General features: G+C 42.3%; 1 protein-coding gene across 12 annotated transcripts in view; it reads left to right on the forward strand.

Moving 5' to 3' along the window:
* The window catches only part of PLAG1 (PLAG1 zinc finger), a 51,202-nt gene that overhangs the window by 19,997 nt on the left and 6,673 nt on the right, over window positions 1–24,532 (forward strand). For 3 of the 12 annotated variants that reach the window (XM_062633363.1, XM_062633355.1, XM_062633358.1), the window contains 2 exons: window positions 20,040–20,139; window positions 24,072–24,430. In XM_062633363.1, coding sequence (XP_062489347.1) covers window positions 24,189–24,430 — 242 coding nt within the window. In that variant the 5' untranslated portion in view covers window positions 20,040–20,139; window positions 24,072–24,188. Of the gene's footprint in view, window positions 1–7,047; window positions 7,466–7,496; window positions 9,873–20,039; window positions 20,140–24,071; window positions 24,431–24,532 lie in introns of those variants that run through there. The other 9 variants (XM_062633359.1, XM_062633361.1, XM_062633357.1 and 6 more) reach the window with 8 other exon arrangements.

Here is a 24,532-nt window from a genome sequence, read left to right on the forward strand (position 1 = left end):
ATCGTGAGTGGCATCGATGGGATGAAGAGGGAGCGAAATCATTAGCTCAGAGAAAAGAGAAATAGTGGGATATGGGTTCAGAACAAGCTAAAAGAAAGCAGTTGTTAATAAAATGTGAAATTATGCTGCGGAACTCCTTGCTATTGGGTGGTGTGAGTAAAAAAGCTTACATGGGCACAAGAGGGGCCTACCAAATTAGTGTCTAGCTTGGGAAGCCCCTAAATCACAAACGGTGATGCTATCCAAAATACTATATGCTTGCCTCCCTCATGATCTGCTGTTGGCTGGTACTAGAGCAAGGATGCTGGGCTGTATGGGCTTCTGCTCTGACCTGCTAGGACCATCGTTGTGTTCTGATGAGTATGCAAGCACCCAGAACTGAAACAAATCACCCAGAACTGGAACAAATCACCCTGCCTGAGCCAAATGCCTTACTGACACAGAAGCCATGTCTGTCTCTGTAAACCTATATAGGTTCACTTGCAAGCTAGTTACATTTTTTTTTCCTCTAATCACATCCCTGTCTTCTGACATGTAAATTTAAAGCCAGTGTTTGGTTGCTTAGGAACCCCTTTAATTTCCAGCCTAAAGTTACTTTCAGTAAGCTTACACTTACTCTTTATGCCAGCCCTGCTGATTGTCTCATTGGTATACTTAAGATTTTTTTTTTTTTTTTTTAGCTTCTGGTCCGATGTTTTGTTGTGCTATCCCAAATAAATTTTTGAGAATATGTATTACCAATTTATACATGGTGTTCCGGCAAGATCTTGATAGTCTGCTATAGTGGCATCTCTTTGTCCCTTTCTGCACTGGAAATATAGCTGCTTTTCCTAATTTTCCTATAGTTTCTTTCATCTGAAGCACCTCTTTAGTGATTTTTACTAGCTGCTTACAGGATGGTTATACACAAACATTCTCCTTCTCTGCTACTTCAGGTGATGATTGGTCACTTTTCAGCAGAACTCCCTACTTTCTGTTACTCTTTTGCTGTTACTTTTCATCCCACTTCTGTCACTGCTGACCTTAAGATTTGTTGCCATTTTTCTCATGTGTTGTTTCAGTCTGCACTGTACTTCTGGTACCTCCTAGTCTTGTATTTTCTAAATATTTTGGTAGTGCTCCTTTAAAAGCATAAAAAAAAATTAAAATGTTGAATCAAGAAAGACTGAAGACCAGTCTTGGCAGAGGTCCATAAATAACATCCTTCCACCTTTCAGAAAGAAATCCTTGTCATCTCTTCTTGATCTGCTCTTTTTCCTGCCATACTGTTCTTGAACTAACCCTTCTCAGCTCAACAAACTACTGTTCAGGTGGTAATGTATCAGATTTCTTGCCAAGTGAGACTTGAACTCTTGTGCTTCCTTTGTATAAAGAATATTTTGCCATGTTGAAAAAAAGTTGGATGTTTGACATGGTTCAACTTTTAAGAATCATGTTACATTTTATTCGATTTTTCTCTTTACCTTCATGTTTTCATTCTTTCTTTGAAAACATGCTCCAAGTAAGAGGGTGTGATGTCATTAGGAGTTGTATGTCCAGATAACTTTTCTCTACCTTTCCTCAGTATTGAAATAAGGCAAAAAGTGTTTACTTGGATTTGATGCTGTTTTAAGACTCCTCCATCTCATCACATGGCAGATTTGCTTTCTGTTAAATCAGAACACAGTATTTCAGTATGAAAGGTAAGGTTATATACATACAGGTGATACTTTTCAGATTGACCTTTCAGAACCCCCTGTGTTGGTCTCCATGGTTGGTAGCTAACTCTGATGCAGAGGACTGTAAACTTCTACCTGTTTTCACTGTGGTGGAAATAGTGAGTTGGAACAATTGGCCAGTGCTTCTCTCTGTTGTGATTGTAGATGTTTGGCTGACTTAGTTCTGACCAAGTTTATTCAAGGAAATCTGCGCACTGCCAGTAATAAGAATTTAGTCAGTTAGTACCTCTCATCACCCCTGCTAAGGTGAGAGCATCTCACTGTGTTGTGATATTCAGTCTGTTGTGCTCAATCTGTTCTGCCAGGCTGGTTCCCCTCACTGCCCTCCTGGACCTTGGGTCTGCAAAATAGAGGTGGTGCCAAATCCCCTTGTTTAGTAGGGTGCTGAAATTTCTGCTGTTCTGATTCTGAACAGCTGCTCACTCCAGTTAGTGCCAGGATGAAATCTGTGGTTGCACTTTCTCAGTGATTGGAGGTTGGGCTAGAGCTGCGGGAATTCTAGCCTGCTCACCCCTGTACCTGAGACAGCTCTTCTCTGCCTCCTCTTGTGCTGGCACCAAGATACTCCAAAATTAGACTGCACTGAAACAGCATTTTTTCTGTAGGGTTAATTTGACTCGTTTGTCTCTCTGGTCTGGTACTGTGTGGCCAGACAAGCACAGTGCAAGAAGGAAAGGGAGGGAGGAAGAAGCACTGTACCTAGAACTGTTTCAGTGTGGAGGTACACCTAAAATGCCTAAAGGTCTGGATAGGCTGACAGAGGGCTGCCCTGTGTTCTTTTCACCGTGGCAGCTGGACAGGTGTGTCCATCTCCAGCCCCAAAGTGTTCAGCAAGGCGCTGTGCTAGAGCTGTTGCCCCCCTGCCTCTGAACTGCTCATGGGCACTCGAGCCTGGCACTGCTTTCACTGCACAGCCCAGCCAGGAGAGCAGCTTGTGTCTGGCCAGCTCATAGTGTTGGCTGGGCACTGCTGCCTCTGCCTATGGACGCACCAGAGCTTGCTTGGGTGGAATTACCTAATTCTGGAGGTGGCTGCTTTGCTTTTGGGATTGGGTCCAGAGATGAGAAAGTAACTGCTGAAGCTGCTTGCCAAGGCAGCTATCAAATCTGATGAGGGATCAGGCCTTGAGGTTAACTGGCAGCAATTATCTGTACCAGAGCTATCTATATCCATGCTGAGTGATTCTTCAGTGTTTTCTTTTGTGTTGGTTTTGTTGGTTCTTTAAAAAGTGATGTCTCAGTGCTGGTTTCTGTGGCACTGTAATTCGCGGGAAGTATCAACGCTTGTCTTTGCAAGCACAGGCTTTTGGGTACAAACAGTGAAGTTTTGGTGACAACTGTGGTAATAATGAGACTGAAATACAGATGCCTGACATGTTCTCATGTTCTGTTTTGGGTTACAGGCTCCTCTGAAAGCACATGTCTTCTTTGGTAAAGAAACAAAATTATTTCAGAAAGGGACACGTTGAAGTTATCAGGCACTTGTACCTGTTTTGGTAGTGTTATGTTGTTTTTCTTAGCCATACCTTCACATAACCCAAACTCTCTTTGACCATTTTATAGCTGGCCCTTTAGCAGAGGTTTCTCCCTAGCTCTAGTCCGTGGCATCAGCTTATGTGAAGTGGCAGGGCTAGGAGAGAACAGTGTGTTTGGGGAGAGGGATGGTAGATTTGCTACAGGTCAGGAAGGAGTGTTATGTGTGGTAGATAATATGTAACAAGTGTGCCTTAGTAAGATGAGCTTCCAGCTCTCTCTGCCGGAGAAGGAGATGCATACCTTTCTTGACTTCACCAGATTCTGTGACATGATAGGAGGCAGGAAAGAAATGTAATTTCTACAGCCGAGTTTCAGTGTGTTACTTTCTCACGTGTTCTTTACGATAGAAAGCTTGGGTGGGTGCCGTGCTGTCAGACTGTATTGCACATCATTGGCTGATTGCGAATCCGCGCTTAGTGTTCACAAGTATTTCTTTTTTTCTTAAAGACTGCTTGTTTGTGCAGTTGGAAACACTGGTGGCATGGGCACAAGTCTCCACATCTCCCTTGTCTGCCCTCTGGTACTTAGATTTGGGTAAGCAGGGCAGCTGCAGTTTGAAATTTGTAGTTGTAACATATCTGGTAGCAGGTTGATTATTTTTTTCTCTTTATTGCTAAAACAAGTACCATAGACCACATTAGATCTGCTTCAGGTAAGTCTGCCCATTATTGTGTGCAATTACACCAAGTGCTTTAAAGGATTACTAGATACTATATTTTAAGAGATTGGTTAGTGGTAGGAAGTAAGGCTGCCAGTGAAATTTTTCTTCTAGAGTCCAAATGCAAAGATCTCTTATTAAAATTTATCCAGTTGTTTAGCTTTTCTTAACAGAAGGTTCATAGGTCACAGAAACAAGTGTAGTATGAAATTTCAAACCCAGTAGTCACCTGCTTTTAAAGCAAAATAGTAATATTCCCTCATTTTAGAAGGCAGTGCAGTTATTTAGCTACTGCTTTGTGCTGTCAAAATATGCCCCTGTTTGTTTACATTTGTGTGTATTCTGAATGGGTTTGATTTTTGGTTTGCTAGTTTTATTTTTAGCAGTAGAAGCCCATACAGGTTCCCGAGCATTTCACCTGCTTTCCTTCCTAAGAAAAGGTGACTGTACCAAGGCTGGTAGTAATCCTGTCTGTATTCAGAGCTGTTGGACAGTGAGTGCCTTGCAGTGTAACTCTGCTACTTTGCCTCTGCTTTGCTCCGTTTTGCTTTTTAGGCCTTCTTTTCATGGGGTTCCCCATTTTTTTTTTTTTTTTTTACCAGCTCATCACCTGCCAGATTGCTTTCCTGGTCCTAATCCACCTGTAATTTGTCTCTGTTTCCCCTTCCTAAGTCTTCTTTTGCCTCTACCTCCAAACCTCACCTTCATCCTCATCTCTCCTCCCTCCCCCATCTTTTGGTTTTGGAAGAAGTCAGGAGGCGTGGTTAGATGCCAGAAGAGCTCAGTTATTACTTACACAGGGACACTTCATCCTGTCCGACAAGTATGCTATTTGTAGCCTTGAGGAATATAGCTAAAGGGCACAGAGTTTCCACTCAAAATTTAAGTAGATTAGATTATGTATACATATTTGTTGTGACTTGGCAGGTATCCCAGTGCCCGAGGTCTTAAAACATACTTTGCTATACTCGAGGCAAGCTTAACTGAATGTTTCAGGAGATGCTCTGTAGAGAGCAGAGGCTGCTATTTGGGGTTCATAAAAGTGTTACCCTCTCTAGATTTGATACAGCACAGGAATTCAGGAATTCTAACTGCAGTTCTGTGTAGTCCTGTATTTTGTCCTGATATTAGCTACTAATAGATGCTTTAAGGGTGGCATAACAAGATTCAGAGGAGAAGACCCTCTCTTATTTAATTCTCTGGTGGTTTGGGTTTTGTCTGGGGAAAAAAAAGAGAGTTGGTGTTACTCTTTTTCTGTAATCTTATTATAATTATGGATGATCCAATTATGTGTAGAAGTCTTGTCTGTCTAACTGTACACTACCTTCTGGCAATAAATCTCACAGGCTAATACTTTGCTGGTAAAAAATAAAGTATTGGTGTTTATTAGTTTAAAATCTGCTGTGGTGTGGTTTTATTGAATGTCTTTGTCGCAAGAACTGATGAAAGCATCTGAGCACATTATTTTAATATTTTTATCTTGTCCTCTTGTTTAAAAAACAAACGTGAAAATGCAGCCCCAGAATTCAGGTGCTGCAAAGATGCTGGAAGGAACTGTGAAGTTAAAACAGCTGTATTTTATGGAATTCTGTTTGGTACGGCACTTTTCCTTATAAGGTCCAATGACCAATTGTTTTGATTATTTAGAAGGAAAAAATTCCATGTGAACTGTTACTGAAAATGACTAACTTGGCATTAGTGATTTGTCGCTCTCTTACAGCATTTGATGCAATACTGAAGTTAATTAAGATAGCTGAAATATCCAGTTAGCCACTTAGTGCTTCAGACATTTGTATGTGACCCATTTTTATTACATTTTCTTGCAAATTGCTAATGATATCTGTAAATAAGTACTCCTTCTGTTTGTAGTGGTGTTTTAACATCCGCCTTGTAAATAAAGATCAGCCTGTGTATTTAATAGAAAACTCCAGCACTTGATTCACAGTGACCTATGGGCTTTTGCAGCAAGGAGCTGAAGTGGTTCCTTAACTTTTGCCATTAGAGCAGTGAAACCTTCGAAGGAGGAGTGTGGTGCTGCAATTGCTAATGGATGGTGGAGGATCCGTGAGAGCAGAGTAACTGGGGCTATATGTTGGGAACTAGGGATGATTTGGTCAGGTTGCAGGAGAAGGGCATCCTTGACAGAGGTAGCCTGGATTTAGTTAAGTGGGTTTGCTTCTTTATTGAGCAAGGATTGCAGGTTGATAAAAATTGCACTAGCTGATATGCAGTAGGTATGAGCTGCTTTTGCTGAAAATTGCAGAGGGGTATGTGAGAGAGGACCAAGACTATGCAGATCTGAAATGTCCGTCCACCCGAATTGTTCTTTTGGCATATCAGTAGCTTAGAGAAGATATGCTTTAAAACAGTTATAAACTTGTTCAGACCCATTTGTGTTATTTTTTAGAGTAGTCTTTAAAGGTAGAGGATGAGAAATAATCCTTTGAATGCTTGCTTTTTTCGGTGTTTTTTTTTTGTTTTTTTTTTTTTGTCTTCTGCATGGTATTCTTCCTGCATGGTAAAAATAAAGATTTGCCGTAACAAACAGAAACTGCATGCAAACTTTACTGTATTTTCAGGTTCTTGCTTTTATTTTGCTTTTCTAAGTATGAAAACATAGGATTCACTCAAGCAGATAATAGGTAGGATTGTTCCTTTGTAAACCTTAAAATGGAGGTAGTGAGAGGGAACGTCTAGGCTGTTGATCACTGGGAAATAACTAACAAAATTAATGCAGCTTAGTCTGCAGTAGGATGTTACCTTGAACACACTTCAGTTCCTCATATCATGTGTCCATTCTGAACTTAATTCTCAAGGTTATATCAAAACGGACTGCTTACTCTAGCAAGTGCAGTAAATGCTTGTTGTGATGGGTTAGTTTCTACTCTAAGGTTTCTTTGGGTTTTGTTTATAATGTGCTGGAGTTTGCATTTATTCCCTTTTAACTTGCTGCCCATGTACTTTGATGCAGGGGCATCCTGACTGGAGGTGAATGCTCCACACGTGTTGTAGGTAGTCAAGAGTTGCCTTTTTATGGTGGGGGTTGTAAGCAAGTTTGTTGTAATGTCTGATTAGTTTTGAAGAGTCTGCCAAAGCTCTGGTGGTCTCTGATTCGTCTGTGTCTGACCCTACTTAGATACAAATCATTACAGGATGAATAGGTACAGGTCACTGCCCACATAAATGAAAGCAAACCTGGACCTGGCCTTGGGAATGAATCAAAGGATGTAGCAGAAGACAAACACAACGGAATTCTTGATCAGTGCCCTCGTACGTGTGCTGGGCTGTGGTGTTGCAAGTGATACTGCTGCTGAATCCAGGAGTGATTTGTATTCCCCCACCCCCAACCCCCTCTGTGGGATGCTGCACAGTGCCATAGTAGAGGCCCAAGGTAACAGGATAAAAACCCAGCAAATAGAGGTCAGTAGCATCACCTATGGTATAGTATCCAGCTGGGCCTGGGCCTGCTGCACGCACTGTGACTCATCAGACATGAACAATACCCAAGAAACTGCTACAGGATCCTGCAGAGGCTGAAGGAGGAAGCTGATCTGGTGAGTATTGCATGCCCAATTGCACAATAACTTCACAGGAGGTGAAACTTCACAGTTTAAAAACTACTTTTTCTGGAGCAGAGCTCTCTTGCTCAGGTAGCAACTTTCCCTTTGCCATTCTCAAAGCAGACTCCTGTTTTATTTGCTCCTTGTCCCCACAGATGCACTGTCAGTCACTCACTGGCCACCTCTGCACTTCATTTGCTGTCCCTGCATCCCTACATTTCTCTAACCGTCTCGCCCAGATTAACAGCCTTTACTGTTGGTATCCTGTATCCCAAAATTTTGCATGTCAAATCCAGCAAATTCTTTTCAGCTACCCTTGTCTAGTTATCAGTCCTGCTGTACTGAAGGATTTCTGAGAAACTTTACTATATAATTTCTCTTGTACCTCCATGTCTTCTCTTTCCCCTTATTCTCTCCACCCTCTGTGTAAAAGATCCATCCCATGAGGTGTGTCATCAAGTTATCTTCACTGCCCAAGTCTTTGTAGCTCTGCCCTGTAGACACCTTGCCCTGTTTGGGAGGCCTGGAGATCTCTAGGGGAGAGGTGACCCTGCTCTTGGTGCTGATGACGGCGGTGAGCACTCTGCCCCTTCCCTGCCTTGGGGAGCCCTGGGGCTGTGGGGAAGGCAGGAAGCAGCCCAGCCCGGCTGGACACAGCATGGAGCATTCGTGTTCCAGCTGAGCTGGAGCCATGGCACGGTTCACCTCTGTGCTCCCTGAAGCTCAGCTCCGTGTGTGTGTGCAAGGGGAAACAGTCTGGAGGCTGAACAGGACCATGTTTTGAGGGATGCACGGATGTAAAGGACAGATGGCATTACATGGGGCTCTGTTTCCTCCTGCTGCTGCCTACACCCCTGCCCATGCAACATGTCCTTCAGTTTAACAAGTGTTGGTATGCCTTCCAGCCAGTGTCATCTGTCACATCTGTGCTGCTGACTCAAGGCTTCATAGTTTCTCCAGTACCTGACACTACAAATACCAGAGCTCTTGATCACACTTTCTGATGCTTTTATGTTTTTCACTCTTTTTTTTTTTTTTTTTTAAATTCTTGCTCCTCTCCCTGAAATGGCATCTTCTCATCGGTCTCACTTTAAAGCTTTGCTGGTATATTTCTTTGCTATGCCAAGTCCCAAACTTGTTGTACTTTTCTGCCTCCTCTCTCAGCTGATTCAATCTCATTTCCTCATTGCTAATCACAGCCTTCTCCAGCTTTGGTTATGCTGCCCCCCTGCTCCAGACCTTAGTCATGCTCAGTGTGTTTATAAATCTTAATGCAGCCTCAAATATAATGCTGTGCTGTAGCGGAGTTTCATTGGCATGCTCAGTCTTTGCTCGGTGAAATACACAAGGAATTTTGAACTGTGTTGCTGTTCTAAAACTTTTGTTTAGTAGAGTGAGCTTGTGTGTATCTAACAACTGCTACAGAATTGTCTTAACTTTGCAGTGTATTTTACAGTAATTTGTGGGAGCCATAAAAAGAGTGAAAAGAGTGTGTGGGAGGGAGATTTGACACAAACATTGCAGGTAAAGGAGGTGTTGGCGTATTTCCTCATTTTTCTTTTTTGTTCCTGTCCCCCACCCCCACTCCCCCCTTCTTTTTTTTTTTTTTCTTTTTTTTTTTTTTTTTCCTTTGAGGAAATGCTCCTCTAGCACTCCTGGATAAGGCTTGCTGATAGATAGCCTTGCAGTGTATTATCACAGTTTGCCTGTTGTTTTTATAAATGAGGCCCTTAAGTCTCTTAGGAATTTTCCTAGGGAGTAATATCCTTCAGCGTAAGGACAGCCAGTTGCACATGTGTGCAGTTACAAATGTAATGCCTACTGTTTTTTTTTCCTTTTCTTTTTTAAAAAAGAAAAACAGATCCCAAAGCAGAACGCTTTATACTCAAATGCCTATCCGACAGTGTATGACCATTTCGAGTTTTGAAACAATAGCAACCAACTTACCCCATTACGTATGTCCCAGAAAAAAAGCCTACAACAGCATATGTAGTATGTGGAAGTAATTTGGAAGGCATCTTGCAGTTTTGAAGGGAACACGGTGAAAAGAAGAGTTGGGGGAAAGGAATTTGAATGTGGTCACAAAGAAACTCATTAGCAATATTAAAATAGAGATTGTAATGAGTGGGGTGACCAGTAACATCTTTATTTTTTCTGATTTCTCTTAGCACATAAAAAAGCTGCAGCCCATGTGAAGAGGGGAATTATTAGCTAAAAGATAGCCATCAGATTTCAGAAGATAAACAAAAGGTGGATCTGAACCTTGAAATTGTCAGCTCAGCTCAGCTCAGCAAGAGGTTGCAAAGGCAGAGTGGTGAAAGGAAGGTTTCCTGGAGAACTCCCAGAAGATTGAAATGGATTATACAGTTCTGGAAGGGGACAAGAAACAGGCAATGCAAAGGTGCTAAACGTAAACAGTTGTAACAAAACACTGGTCAAGCAGCACTTTACCTCCAACACCCTGCGAAACATGAAAGATGTTCTGTATTGAGACCACTGTGTCAGTTGAGCTAATCAGAAATGTTTCCTGGACAGTATTCAGGGTCATCTGGATGAGCACTCCTTGCATGACCTTTGTTTTTAAGGTCATTATTTTTTCATTGAAAAAATCTCACCATCAGTTAAGTCAGTAAATAAATCCTTATTTCTAAACACCTGTCTGAAAAATTAATTGAACACAACTATTGTAAGACTCTTCACAACTTTTTAAAATAAAACTCAACCATACCTTTTTGATTGCAAATGTTTTGCTAGCCTACAGCTACTTTCCTACAGCATGAAAGAAGCTCAAGCATCTTGCTGGAGAGCACTTTAGAGGAATACATTCTCTGGGACTCTTCAAAAGCATCTCCATTTCGTGTTTCCATCTGCCCTCCAAGACTTTTTTTCCCATTATGTGCATGAAACATTGATGCATGCCATACAGTCATAAGACTGTTTTTAAGTCCATCTTTTTTGTCACCATCTTCCTTCCACCTTTCTGGAAGCCTGCTCCACTGGCAGTCTGCAGCTATTTAAGGCAGAGTCTTTCATGTGTTTTTTCTCCCATTGCTTACTGTAGGCTTGGAAATCAGGGAAGCAGAACCTACTAAGTTGTTTTGGTGTCTTATGGAGGGCAAATATTATCTTGCAGGACACAGGCCTTTCATCACTGAGCACCCATTGTTGACACTGGTGAATTCTTACTGTCATAAACTGTGTCCAACAGGACTGTGAAGGAATATGCCATTGTGTTGGTAAAGTCTTAAGCCTGTGTGTTTGGGAGGTAGAGCTGGGGTAGAGTAGGGCAACAGATACGCATTTCTCAACCTGCTTCTGTGCCAGCAGGGAACCCTATCTCTTCAAACAAACCTTCTCGTGCTCCATCTGCCTTCCTGACTTGGTTGCCCTGCCAATAATAAGCTGATTACCTTGTGATTTAGTGGTAAAGTTGTTTGGTGACTACATCGTTACAACTTTTCATCAGGCTGACAGGAGCTCCCAGACTGATTTTCTGTTCCTGCAGCTCCAGGGTAGAATCTGTGTGGACTTCTGGCAGGTTCTGCCTTTGCTGCCTGAAACCCAATCCAGTAGTTGTTGCCAGTCACCTAAATCCAAAAATTGTACTCAAAGTGATTGTTCTGGATACTAACTGCCTGGCTTCATCTCCCTCTGCTATGTTCAGTCATGTATAACTGCTTTTAATTGTTCCTCAATCTGGCATAAAGTCTCAGAATGCTTACAGATTCAGATGTACATCCCAAAATGTGTTGCATGACTGAAACTGAAGCAGAGCACTGTGAATGAACTGCACAATGCACTAAATGAGAGATGGGAACAAATGCAGAGCTATTTACTTACCTTGTTCACAAGGATGCCCTCATAGCAAAATGGCATGCCAGCACTCTGTGAAGTCACCTTAATCAGAGTAAGCTGTTAAGGTGTATGCTAACATCATAGCATAGACAAAGCTGGTACGTGAACAGTCAGAAATACATTCAATATTTGTGCTGTGCAGGATCTAAAAGGCTCATTGATTACTGCTTTGAAAAGGGATTTGCTTTGGTATTATGCTAAGTATTCTGCACCTTTAGTTATCCTTTCCTAAGGCTTTTGTGTTTTAGCTCATGAGGTCACTGATATAATCACCCAACATCACCGCTGTAGCAGTAGGAGTAAAGGACATCATGACTAAACATGACACTTTTTATTTAAGATAAAATTACAATAATCTAGTAAGTATTTTCTTTTCAGATGTAACAGCAGTTAGTCAACTGTAGGGTATCTTAGAAGATTAGCAGCTGCTTGGGAATTGGGCACTCTTTTTTGCATGTTGCCTTTCTTTGAAGGCTGGGATAAGAGGCAGAGGAGACTGGCAACCAGGATCAGCATTTTAATTGGAATACCTCCAATAAATCGTATGAGAATCCAAAGTTACAGAACAAGCAATGTTAAACCCTGTCACAGCTTTTGCTCCCAGCAGTGTTGTTCAGGCAGTGTGATATTCAGGGCAGGACTGGACTTCTGCTGCTTTCTTTGGACTACCACATATTTACCACCTGCGTCCAGGATGTGGTGTATGTGCTGGAGACATCGCCCTTTCTCACAGTCACTTCTGTCCTTCATGAGTTGTCTTTTGGAAGTCTTAGGGAGTTGGGAGTTCTTTAGAGGCATCAGCAAGATGTTCTGGTTCAAAAATCAAAGTGAACTTTATCAAAAAGGCTTTTTAAGGAAACTGAGGAGCCATATTGTAAAAGCGAAGTCTTTGTACAAGTAAATGACAGAGTAAAAGGCAGGATCAAAGGGCAGAAGTAGATAGTCAGTTCTCAGTTAACGAGGGTCCCAGTTATGTTCCACAGAGGTCTGTGCAATTCAGTTCATTTGTAAATGGTATCAGTAAGGGGATGAGCAATTGGGTGAACGAGTTTGCTGCGAAGAAGAGAGCCAGCTGTGGAGATGAGTAGAAAGGCATAGAAGTGCTGAGGGCGGATGATGAAACTCAGTGTAGATAAATGAGGCTAACTGAGGAGCACTGGGCAGAACAATCCTGATTATATAAGAAGGTAATGAGTTTGAGCTGAGTATTACTGTTGAGAAGTAAGATTTGGGGATTTGGTTGTGAGATCATGAGCTCATTGGTCACCATAACACAACCCAAATGGCAGAGGAAAGAAATACAGAATAAAATTGATAATGTGATTTACAAGAGTGCATGGTCCAGTTCCCCGCTTAGTGCTGTGTGTGCTTCTGGAGCCTTCATCTCAGAAAGGATTTATTAGAACTGGAAGAGGCTTAGAGAGGGTCAGCAAGGATGATGAGTTACATGGGGTGGCTTCCATATGAAGAACACTTCTGTGAGCTGGGGCTTTGGTCTGGGAAAGGAATGAATTGAGGGCAACATCATGAATATCTGCAGAGGAAGGAAGAGGCAGACTAACCACTGCCTTTCAGAACAAGAACGTACACAGGAAAAAACATCACACGTTTGTGACCTGTTCTGTACTTTTGGCTGTTACCAGAGATAGAATACTGGCCTGGATGTACCATTTATCTAGCCTAAGCGTCTAGTCTCATTTTAGGATGTCTTCAGACAAAGGAAAATAATACTCCTTCTGAACATCAGTTAACTTCTGATCATATTAGTGTATAATCTCATATGTACCTTTATGATGTGTGTTTGTGTTTACTTTTACATATTCAGGATTTGCTTTTGATTAAGGTTTATCATAGAACCATAGAATGGTTTGGGTTGGAAGGAACCTTCAAAACTCATCTAGTCCAACCCCCTGCAATGAGCAGGGACATCTTCAACTCGATCAGGTTGCCCAGAGCCACATCCAGCCTGGCCTTGAATGTCTCCAGGGATGGCGCATCCACCACCTCCTTGGGCAGCCTGTTTCAGTGTTTTACCACCTTCATTGTAAAAATTTCTTCCTCACATCAGTCCTCTTTTAATTTAAAACCATTACCCCTCATCCTATTGCAACAGCCCCTGCTAAAAAGTTTCTTCACATCTTTCCTATAAGTACCTTCTTAAGTACCTTTTAAGTACTGAAAGGCTGCAATAAGGTCTCCCTGGAGTCTTCTCCAGGCTGAACAACCCCAACTCTCTCAGCCTTGACATGGCCCTGTATGCAGATTAAACAGTAACCAAACTTTAACAGAAGCATCATCACTTTAAAAATGGATGCAGATTATTCCTGGGGGGTGGAGTGGGGTGGTGTGATTCCAAAGAATGTTTTAAACATTCTAACAGTAGTGATAATATTAACGTTATTTGTATGATAGCTTCTCCAAATTGTTAGAAAAACATCTCTGCAGTGCCATATTGATTCTTAAAAAGTCCATAAAACCACAATTATCAGATGCGTTAACTCTAGGCTGCTCTTGTTTTCTTAAATTTAGTCTATAATCGGGAATCCTTTAGAACATTTAGTAACCAAAACTGAGCTCTCAGACTTAAACTGGACCTAAACAATTTAAAACATGGAAAGCCCACAAAGAAATCCTGAACTGTATTGTGATTTTTTTTTTTTTCCTTTAAATTACAGACTGTTAGGTCATGATAAAATAAATGTTGGTAAATTCATGTTCTGCTTTTCCAGAAACTTAAGGAGAAAAAGGCAGGCATGGTAGAATTTTTCCTCTGTATTCTGAAAAAGGTTGTGTAATGCCTTTTCTAGTGTAGCATATTAAAATAATGAGTTATTTTCTAAAATTAAAAATCTGGTTGTCCAGATTTCATGACTGTAGTATACCTTTTAAGAATTGTGAGTGGTCTTACTCAAAATCATGAAAAAAACCATGTCATACTTCATACTCAAATCTGTATAAATACCTATTTTCATGGGGGTTACTGTCCCACAGCAACCTAGTGTTTTTTTCCTTCAAATGCTTGCTTTATTAATCAATAAAAGGTATGTATGTTTAAAACAAGTTTGCTAGTGTAATCTGTGTATTTACTGCCCAAAAGAAAATAAGTGGATTTCATCATTTTAGTGCATTTGTTCCCCTTGCTACCCATGTTTCACACTAGTTTGAAAGGTCAGGGTTTTTTCCTGCTTTATGCATATTCAGTAGGTTTCTGTGTTTGTGGATGTATTCAAAAAAAAACCCAAAACACCAACAAGGACTTTGTTAAAATTTTGAATTGAAATACCTAAATTCTTGTCTCTTTCTACCTTCTACGTAATACCCTTTGCATCATAATCATTGTTCTGCACACAGTAGGTATTAGTAATGTGCTGTCACTAATAGTAGACTATAACGGTTGCCTGGGTTTAGTTTCAGTGCTGATGTTGGGCTGTTTCCCTGAGGGGTAAAGTCTTCTGTGTTATTATCTCTAAGTATTTCTTACGTTTATACCTAAGATCACTGGATAGATATTTTCACTGTTTTGCCCACATTATTCTATTTCCCTGCAGCAGCTTTCATGGGCAGTTCTCCTGCTGCATGCTTGGAGTTGGTTGTGTCTTCCTGAAGCCTGTGCATGTTCTTGCTGCTGTCCTGCCATGCTCTCTTGGCCAGGCTTCTGTAATATAGGCTAGAGCTTGAATTCATGAAGGATGTTTCTGAGCTTAGCTGCCTGCTATAAGGAGAAGTCCTGAAGTTCAAGATAAGATAAATACAGCCTTGTATATATTAAAAAAAAACAAACAAACTGTCTGTTCTTTTGCTGTTCGTGTGTGTCTGTGTTCCCCTTACATGAGACACTGCTGTGTGGTAGGGCCAGCGTCTACATCTTTGAATGGCTGTTTACAGTAACTGTTGCCCCAATATGCAAAAGGCCAAGTGGCTTCACCCACCTCTCAGTGCCACCTTGTCCTCCTCGGGCCTCAGCGTGGACCCCTGTGTCTTCTTACAAGCTGTTCCCTCGCAAGCTGAAGGGGAGGAGCTGTAGAGCCCTGTCTTAACTTCTGGCTGCTGTCCAGTAGTGTACTTGTTGGCTCTGACCCTCTTGCTGCCTCCCCTTTGAAAGGCCATGGTGGCTGCAGGCAGGGCTCTAGGGGTTGAGATCTGTGCCTCCTGCTGTCTTGCAGTGCTGTGTTTGTAGACAGTTGTGCCAGGTGTCTTCACTGCTTGGGGCAGAAACATGTGCATACATGTCGCTTCCTGTTCAAATCACCTCCAAATTATACAATAAAATAGGCAGGAAATTAAATGAAGTATCACTTTGTGAAAGTGCAGCCGTGAGCCCCTCCTAGCATAGGCAGGCTCCCCAGTCAAACCCACCTTCTGGTTAAGTCTCACCCCAGCAATGCCTGTTCTTCCTCCTTGTCCTCCACCATCAAAGCCTCAGCTTGAGCTTCCAGATGTAGGAGACCTCAGGCCATAGAGTTCTCACTTTGTTTCCCCTTTCCCGCTCTGAGATGAGGCTTTCTGCTGCAAAAAGCCTAGCATTTTTCCACAAAGCCTGTGAGATCTACTGCTCTGAGTGCTAGTGTGCAGTAGGCACGTTGATCCTTGATGAGCCAGGAAGAGTGGCTGAGCTTTGCAGGGCTGCAGGTCTCAGCGTGCTGTCCTGGAGCCGTCACCACTTATGCCCTCAGCCCCTTCCAACAGCTGTCATAGCAGAGGTGTTTGAAGGAAGGAAGGCTAAATCTGCACCTCCACAAACTGAACTGCCCAGTGAGAGACTTGTGTGTAAGCCCATAGCACAAGGAAGGCAGGCAGCTAAATGGTGCTCCTTCTTCAGTTGCATTAACCCAGGGGTAGATCTCTTCACCTCTGGAAGCATTGGTGACATTTGCAAGTTTTAGCAGCCTCAGCTGTGAGGAGCAGACATGATGAAATCTGTAGGTCAGTTCTGCTGCTCTTTAGCGGAGCCACGGTACATGGCTATGTTGACTGATGCTTGCTGATGCCTCCTTCAGCTCAGCTCCCGCAGCTATCCTTGACTGCTTGGACAGAGCAGGTTTCCTCTGTGACAACATTTTTAGTCAGGTGACTAATAGTCTCCTGATACAGAAATGAAGAAAAATGGTTACTTATGCTACAGTGATTGTGGTTCTTCCAGGCACACTCTCCATAGAGGCACCACAAGCAGTTTCTTGTCCTTCTCTCTGAATGAGCCTTTACTTTTGGCAAACCTGAGTGAGAGAGGTTGTCGGGCATCCTGAGCTTAATTTGCTCCCTTACCACCGTGAGCAGCAGCTTCCTTGGGCTGCACATGTTCATCCTCCTTCTTCCCTACCCAGGATGCCAGTCTGTGTTTCAGCTTTCCACTCCTCACACTGTGCTCCCAGCTAGGACATCGCCTCTTGCCCGCATATTCTTCTCCCATGGCCCTGCTCCCTTTCTTCAGCCACAGCAAACTTTGTCAGCTCCTCTACATCAGCATCAGGTTTGGGAACAGCAGGGCTATGTCAGCTACTGAAGAGGGAGGTTGTCACCTCCCAAAGCAGTATGTTGATGGCAGTGGCATATGTAACAGCTCTTTCCCCACGGCGTGAGTGAAGAGCAGAACTGGGAGCTGCTGTTGCTGCAGAGCGTGTTAGGTGGTGTGATGACATGCATGGCGCTGGTCAGGAGCCCTTCGCCTCATGCCACTGCCAGTAGCAGTTGGGAGGGTTCACAGGCACAGCCTGGGTGGACATTACTGTCTTCAGAGAACTTGATCCTGTTCATGTGAGTACATGCTCACCTGGGATCTGTGTGGACAGCACTTGTTAAAGACTCACAGTTTCCATAGGGTAAGTAACTGCTTTTCATTTTGTTTCCTTAAAGAAATATTTAAAACCCAGGATGACTCTGTAATACTATTAAATTCTTAACCAGTTCCACCATTATTATGACTAATGTTTCTAGGAATCTGCTTCTGGTTTAAAATGGATTAATACCAAGATTCGATAGATTCACTATCCTGTATACAAGGCAGAACGACAGATACAGTGTTCTCAATGCTGTGTTCTCATTATTACTCTTATTTTGCAAGAAAATAACCATGAAACTGGTGTTGTCCTTTACTGTGCCTGGACATTTAAGAAAAGTAACAAATGCAAGTTAGGAGGAGGATTATTGGTTGCATTCATGTAATATCTTCATTATCCTTTTAATTTAGATATCAAATAATGTTTTAAAACATTTTCAAGTGTAGCTGTTTTTTCAGATTTTTAAACATGAACTGTGAGTTTTGAAAAAAAGTATGTTAGTCTTTTTTAATATTAAAACTAGGAGTAAAAGATTTAGCTTATGGTTTGGGGTTTGTTTTGTTTTCTTTGGCTTCTTAGATGGTAGAAATTAAAATATTGTCTAATCTGGAATTAACAGGGTGCCTGGAGAGTTAGCAGAATTAGTGCCTCACAGATACTGGCAGAGATGATCTAGGAATTGTAATCTGACAAATCACAGCAGTTGCATTTTGTTACTAGTTCACAAAAGTGTTTGGGGCATGTGCTGTGACAGTGCTTTCTGCCATGTGATGCTTCTTTGCTTCACGTGGAAAATAATTTGAGCTTTGTTATTTGTTAAAAGATTGTTCCTAACTCATCTAGTTCAGAAGAAAACGTAATAACACTCTAAGCAGTTATGAGAAGGATGGTTCATCTTTGTTCGGTATTCTGCCTCAGACGTTTCCTAGCTCCAAAAGCTTCTGAGAAAGGTGCTCTAAAATTCAGCATTATCAGAGACAACTTTTATATTCTGTGCAGAAGAAAACGTCTTTTATCAAATAGCTGATTTATTGTCACAAATCATAAGAATTATAGTACGCTTTGTGTTAATCCTGTCAAATGTAGCAAATGTTTTCATTATTCATACAGACTTACCCCTTTTTGTGTGTATGTTGTTGAGCTCTGCTTAATCATGGTCTAGAAGCTGAGACCACAGCTAATAGTAGGTATAGCATTGCCCTCATCTGGATCCACTGCACTGTGATTTTACTATATTAATAAAGTAATGAATAAAGAGTACCTTCAGCATTTTAACTCCATCTGATTGCTTGCTTACTTGTTTCAGTTTCCCCTGATATAAGTCTTTCCATGCCTCTAATGGCCTGTCTTCTGAGGGCATCTGCTTTTTGCTAGAGAGACTTTAGATGTGTGGTGAGAACTGAGTACTATAAGCATGTAAGAGAAAACAATGAACAGTGTTGAGAGGGCATTATAATATTTTAGGCAGAATTTGGGAGCGGGAGGCATGTGTAGTTTTGAATAGGGAATAGTCTGTAAATACCAGTAGTGGAGGGACTAAGTCCATGAGGACTTAGTTCATTACATTTGTGTGGCTGTCTTAAATATTGTCTACATAGTGTGAGCTACATTAGCAGAAAAATCTGAATAGTGAAGCTCTTCCTTTCTGCTGTGACAGTGGAAGATGCTGGGATAGGCATTGCAGGGTAACTAATTTATAAGGGTCTTGCTGTGAGAGTGAATGAGGAGTTATTGGCATTTTTGCCCTGAAAGAAGATGACTTGGGGACCTCCAAAAGAGATGAGAGTTGTGTTCACTTTCTTGCTTCTTAGTGGAAAACAAATCTCTCACTTTTTCTTTGGGTACTGGAGCCCCAAGTAAATGCTCTTCAACTGTCAGCTTCAGTTGGTTGCTCTGAAGCACTTTTGCCTTTAATAGACGTTCAAGGACGCTAGTTTGCTCACATTCATGCTTACCGTCAGAGGAGGCTGAGGCTGTGTGAAGCTGAACTTGGTACCAAAAGGAAGAATACTTTGATGGGGTGAATGGGAAGTGCGAAGGGAAGATGGTTTGTGTGAGGGAAATGTTACATTACTCCTGGGTTCCTGCCAAATACCTTCAGCCTGCTATGCCACGTGGGGTATGTGCATAGGGCTTTGCCCTTAACTCTCTGCAAGAGTTGGAGGGGATAAACCTTCCCATTACAGTGAGGCACTGAACATTTTCCACTTACGCCTGTGTCATCCAGGAGGCCTTCTAGCAAGAAAAGGAAGACATTCTGCAAATTACAAAAGGATGGTGGCAAGGAAAAGGGAGATGTAAGGGAAATTCCAGAAAGGCCCTCTGGATTTGCTCAGGCACACCTAGACTTGCCTCCACTGGGATTTACCTGTAGCATGTACATCATTAAGAGGCTTTATTATTTTTTAAATTAATTTTATTTTCCTTTGCAGGTCACCTTTTAAGCTGCTATTTCCTGTATAATTAAGCAGAATGAAGGCATTAGGTTCTAGTAAAGTTGGGCCTAATCCAGAAATCTTCTCTTATTCAGTCCTTCCTGAGTAAGAAACTCAAGTCTGGGCCCAACATTTTACATGTTTTGCTGTTATTTCTAAATTATTTGTGGTCTGTGGAAATTATTGTTTTGTTTTTAACTTTATTGAAAACTCCTTTGCTTTTGTCTAATTTTATCTCTTTATGTGTTACTGTCCAGCATAGCATTAGTTGAAATGATGTAAGTATACTGCAAATTGAAGTGCGTAATTGCTACTGATAATGCAAGAACGATTGATTCCTACAGTTTATAATTAACAGTACATAATGTTCTGTGCATGGGTTGGATCTATTCCTTTTAACTTTTCCTTTCTGATTTTTTCCATCCCTCGGTCTTGTTGCATCCCAGCCTTTCTGAATGTACTGGTTTCGCTGGAGTCTAGTCCGTTCTTCCTTTTGTTTTTCAGACCAGTAAAAATGGGAAGTACTGGATTCTGGTTTCCTCCAAGAAGAGTCAGCGGAACTGGTTAAGACCAAAATCTGAGGACTTTAGTGGGCAAACATCAGGTGTGCATTGAACAGAGGCTGCTTTAATTCTGCTTTAAGTATATGCTTGTTTAAAGATAGTATTATATATGAGGTTTTGTGTAATGTGTTTGTTATATTTGATACTGCATATAATCATTCATCCTGCAGTTGTGAAAGCACCAGTAAGAATCAGGATTTTAAGTGATAATATGTTGAGACACAAGCAGGCAATATTACTCATAAAATTCTTTCAGCTGGTCTTTGGAAAGTGTAATATTTGAGGATCAGTGGTTTTTTAAGTTTTATCTCCATTGCTCAGTCCACAAGAAAAAAAAAAAGGTGGTTATTTGCTATTCAGAGATCAATATTGAAGTTCTTCATCTGTTGAGAAATGGTACTGAGATAATAGTGCATACATGTCTTTTAATAAAGCACTGTCATTATCAAAGATTGGATCCACACTATAGTTGTTCTAGTGATGCATATTTAAGGACATTTAAGCACAGTTCAAAGTCAGCTTAATTCATTTTGATCATCGAGGAAAAAATCCTGAATTCATCTTGTGAATGTTCTGAATTACTTCTGGTGCAGCAACTAGGTTACCTGAAGTTTTGGAGAAGATTGGCCTGAATATAGAATCAGCTGGGTTTAAAAAGACCTTTATGATCATCAAGTCCAGCCATTACCCCAGGACTGCCAAGTCCACCACTAAACCATTTCACTGAAGGCCTCATCTACACGTTTTTTGAACACTTCCAGGGATGGTGATTCCACCACATCCCTGGGAAGCCTGTTCCAATGCCTGATCACCCTTTTGGTGAAGAAATTTTAGCTAATGTCCAATCTAAACCTCCAGCCTGAAGTGTGATCTTTGCATTGAGAAAAGGAGGGGGAAGTTGTCAGAGTTGTTAATTTAAGCTAGTATGCTGTTCCACAGCAAGGACTGCTTTTGGCTTCACATCGGACCCTGCATATCACCCTTCTGCATGCCCTAACATCCTGCATCTCCCAGACTTGATGCATGTTCAGTTCTTCTCCACCTGTCCCCATCAACTCACTCCTATCCTCATGTTCTTAGATATTCCCAACCCCTATGCAGCGCTCCCTACACCTCCCTGACCCTATAACCCCATCTGGGTTCTGTCCGTTGTGCCCCCTGCAACAGTTCACTTTCTCTGCTGTATCCTACCAGCTGTGCCTGCTTCCCTTGTCACCAGCTAGGCAGAGAAGCCACTTGCTGCTGGACTCTGGACCCAGCATGGTCAAATTAACCATGCTCCCCATCCACAGACTGCAAAGGTGGTTCTCTTGCCCTTTGCTTGCTAATGCTGCCTGCCTTGTCCCGGCCTATAGATTTGGTAGGGAGGTGAAGAAAATCACAGCCTTTTCTTGCCCTGCTGAAACTAGGTGTCCTAGCCACGCAGTGAGGGTCATGGCTGCTGCACTGTCAGCTCGGTGTAGCAGGTCTTCTGTAGGTGCCTGTGTGGTATAGATACACTCTCTGTTAAGTAGATCAGGTTGGATTTTTTTCTCCCCCTGCCCGCAGACTTCATTTGTCAGAAGACATTAGACTAAAACAAGATTTCATTCTATTTTCAGGCCAATATGCATAGAAGACCAGTGTGTTTTGTTTACAGGAAAGCAAAATTAATTCTATTACTAGATTCTGATTAAAGAGTATATTGGAAAATATCTTTCAATCCACAAATATATCACAACTTTGATGTGAATGAGACCTTCCTTTTGATTCCATTGGCGGCCTCATTGACATTGGACCTGGTCTTCATTTACTTCTATTGCAGAAAATTGTTGCTCCCAAGTCTCCAAACAACTGTTTCATTTTTTCACTTACGAGCTAGATAGTTGGTTATGAGACAGAACATAAAATTAAGCTGATCCTTTGAAGACCTGTGCATGTTCCCATTCATGGAACGGATGTCTGCAGACTTTGTTGCATGAGTGGGAATGAGTCCGAGACAAATCTGAAATCATAAGAGTCCTTAAAGAAAGATCTTTCAGTCACTGGGTATCTTTAAAAAGGTTAGTGGTTCCATATATAACTGGGGGGAGTAAAGGTGGTCTTACAAAATGTCTCACTTAAAGATGGTAGTAGAGTTTAACCTGATACTCAAGGATGTTAGGTTGGAAGGCAGCAGATTTCCATCTTGGTGTGTCAGTACTTCTCTCCTCTTGTAAAGACAAAGGAAAAGTCATGGGGAGGAGGGAGGAAGAGGCATAGACAACAGCATGTTCTGTGTATGCATTTCAAGTGGAGATGTCAGTCTGAGTATTTCGTAAAATGCAGACATTAAGGAGGTGCATCCCCCTTCTCCCCCTCCCTGCCCCTCCAGCCCTCCCATCCTGCCATGCACTGAGGAACACACAGGCTCACTTTTCTCTAGGACCACACTGGGGCTCTTGCAAGGACCATTTAGTTCTGCCCCCATTGCACCTGGGCACTGCTCAGGTCTCAGCTGAGCCTCAGCAGGGAGAGAGGACAGCTGAGGCCAGGCCCAGGCCGCCCTGAGCTCTTCATTTTCCCTCATTGCCAGCAGTGAGGAGCCCGCTCTGTTCCTTGAGGAGGTGGTGCTAGGCTGAGCAGCTGCGCGGACTGGAGCTCCCTGCCCAGCTCCAGGCTCCCAGCTCCACCTGTCCCAGCAGCTGCTGGCGGGTGGCCGGCCACTGAGCCCCCGTCCCAGCCACAGCCTCCGGCCTCCTTGCTGCCCAGCACAGCCGCCTCTGCTGCAGCAGCTGCCCTGGCTAAGGCTGGAGCGGACAGCAGCTGTGGGCCATGACACCGGGGCTGGGGGTACGGCATGCTTTTGAGGGAGAAAAGCCACTCTTCAGGGCTTCCCAGCCCTGCTAAACGCTTGTGTTGAGTGCTGTCCTCCTGTTGTCTTCCTCATTCCCGCTGCCGCAGACCTCGCACTCCACCTTTCCTGCACTGGGTTTTGGTATCTGTAGTAGCAGTTGTGCTCTGATGATGAAAAAATGCTGTAAGCTACCCCTGACAAAGGAGGACTGTTGAGTGCCATGTAATAGCAGGTGCCCAGTTGCTACTATATGTTACCAGATGATGAATTTCAAGCTGTTCACCCACAACTTAGACATGAGTATCATGCACCTCCTTTAGCCGAAAGTGTCTGCTTTAGTTTATGGTTTGCAATGCCCAAACAGGACTAAGAGCCTCCATCCTCAGCTAGCCTGAATGTGAACATTTATAGCCCCTACATCTTCTAGGATAGCGTGAGGGGAGTGGAGGTCTCCATTACTGCACTGATAAAACCCTAATCTGTCTAATCTGTCCCTAATCCATAGGATTTCTGTTGTTAATGCATCAGGTCTCTATTAGCAAGGGTAAGTTCACAGGAGAATTTCACCTGGCGTTAGCATTCAGTGTCAGTGCTTATGTTTCAGTAGAGTAGATGCACAGATGTGCAGTAACCTCAGCGAGGAAGTGCACCTGAGAGCATGAGCTTTACCCCCCCAGACTGTCAGCATTGGGTAGTGCCACTTCTCGCCCAGGCTTTCAAACACTTCGAGCCTTACAGATTCTCACTGTGATAAGTGTGTGCATGTGTGTAAGCGTGTGTCTGTGCAAACACCACAGGCGTGCCTTTAATTCCTTTGAAATCTGAAGCTGCCAAAAGCCATCTGGGTAGGTAGGTAGGTAGGCTCTTTGCCTGGTGACTCCCATAATGAGACAGGAACTTTGCTGTTCTCCATCAGTACTTGAGGGGAAGGTTGCAAGGTGTGATTTCAGGGCATATGTGGATCTGTTCTTCCTGAGCAATGCATTATAAGAGTTGCAGCAAATAGTGTTAAAAACAAAAAACAAACCTGCAGGTATTACATTAGACCAGCTGAACCTAATTTTATTTTTAAGTTTTATTCAGAAGCATCACATAGCAAGTAAACTTCAAAATCTAAGTTTAGTTACAAACTAGTTGTTTCTTATTTTTTTTTTCCAGTCCCCTTTTGCTTTCTTTTACGACCACATGAAACTTGAGAAGCCATCTAAAGCTAAATCATTTAGTGGAGTTGGGCAATTCCCAAGTGTCCAACAAGAAGGCCTGGTTTAGGCTGCGATGGCCACTGTCATTCCTGGTGATTTGTCAGAAGTAAGAGATACCCAGAAAGTCCCTTCAGGGAAACGTAAGCGTGGTGAAACCAAACCAAGAAAAAACTTTCCTTGCCAACTGTGTGACAAGGCCTTTAACAGTGTTGAGAAATTAAAGGTTCACTCATACTCTCACACAGGAGAGAGGCCCTACAAGTGCACACAACAAGACTGCACCAAGGCCTTTGTTTCTAAGTACAAATTACTAAGGTATTAAACTCTATTTATCTTTCAGATTATATTATCTATTTTATGTTGGCCGTGTTAAGCCATGTAAAAGTATATATTTGTACGCCTTCAGCTGATTGCAGA

The sequence above is a fragment of the Pezoporus occidentalis genome, unplaced genomic scaffold (assembly GCF_034315485.1).
Source record: "Pezoporus occidentalis ecotype Australia unplaced genomic scaffold, CSIRO_AGI_Poc_V1 ctg4, whole genome shotgun sequence".
Taxonomy (NCBI): Eukaryota; Metazoa; Chordata; class Aves; order Psittaciformes; family Psittacidae; genus Pezoporus; species Pezoporus occidentalis.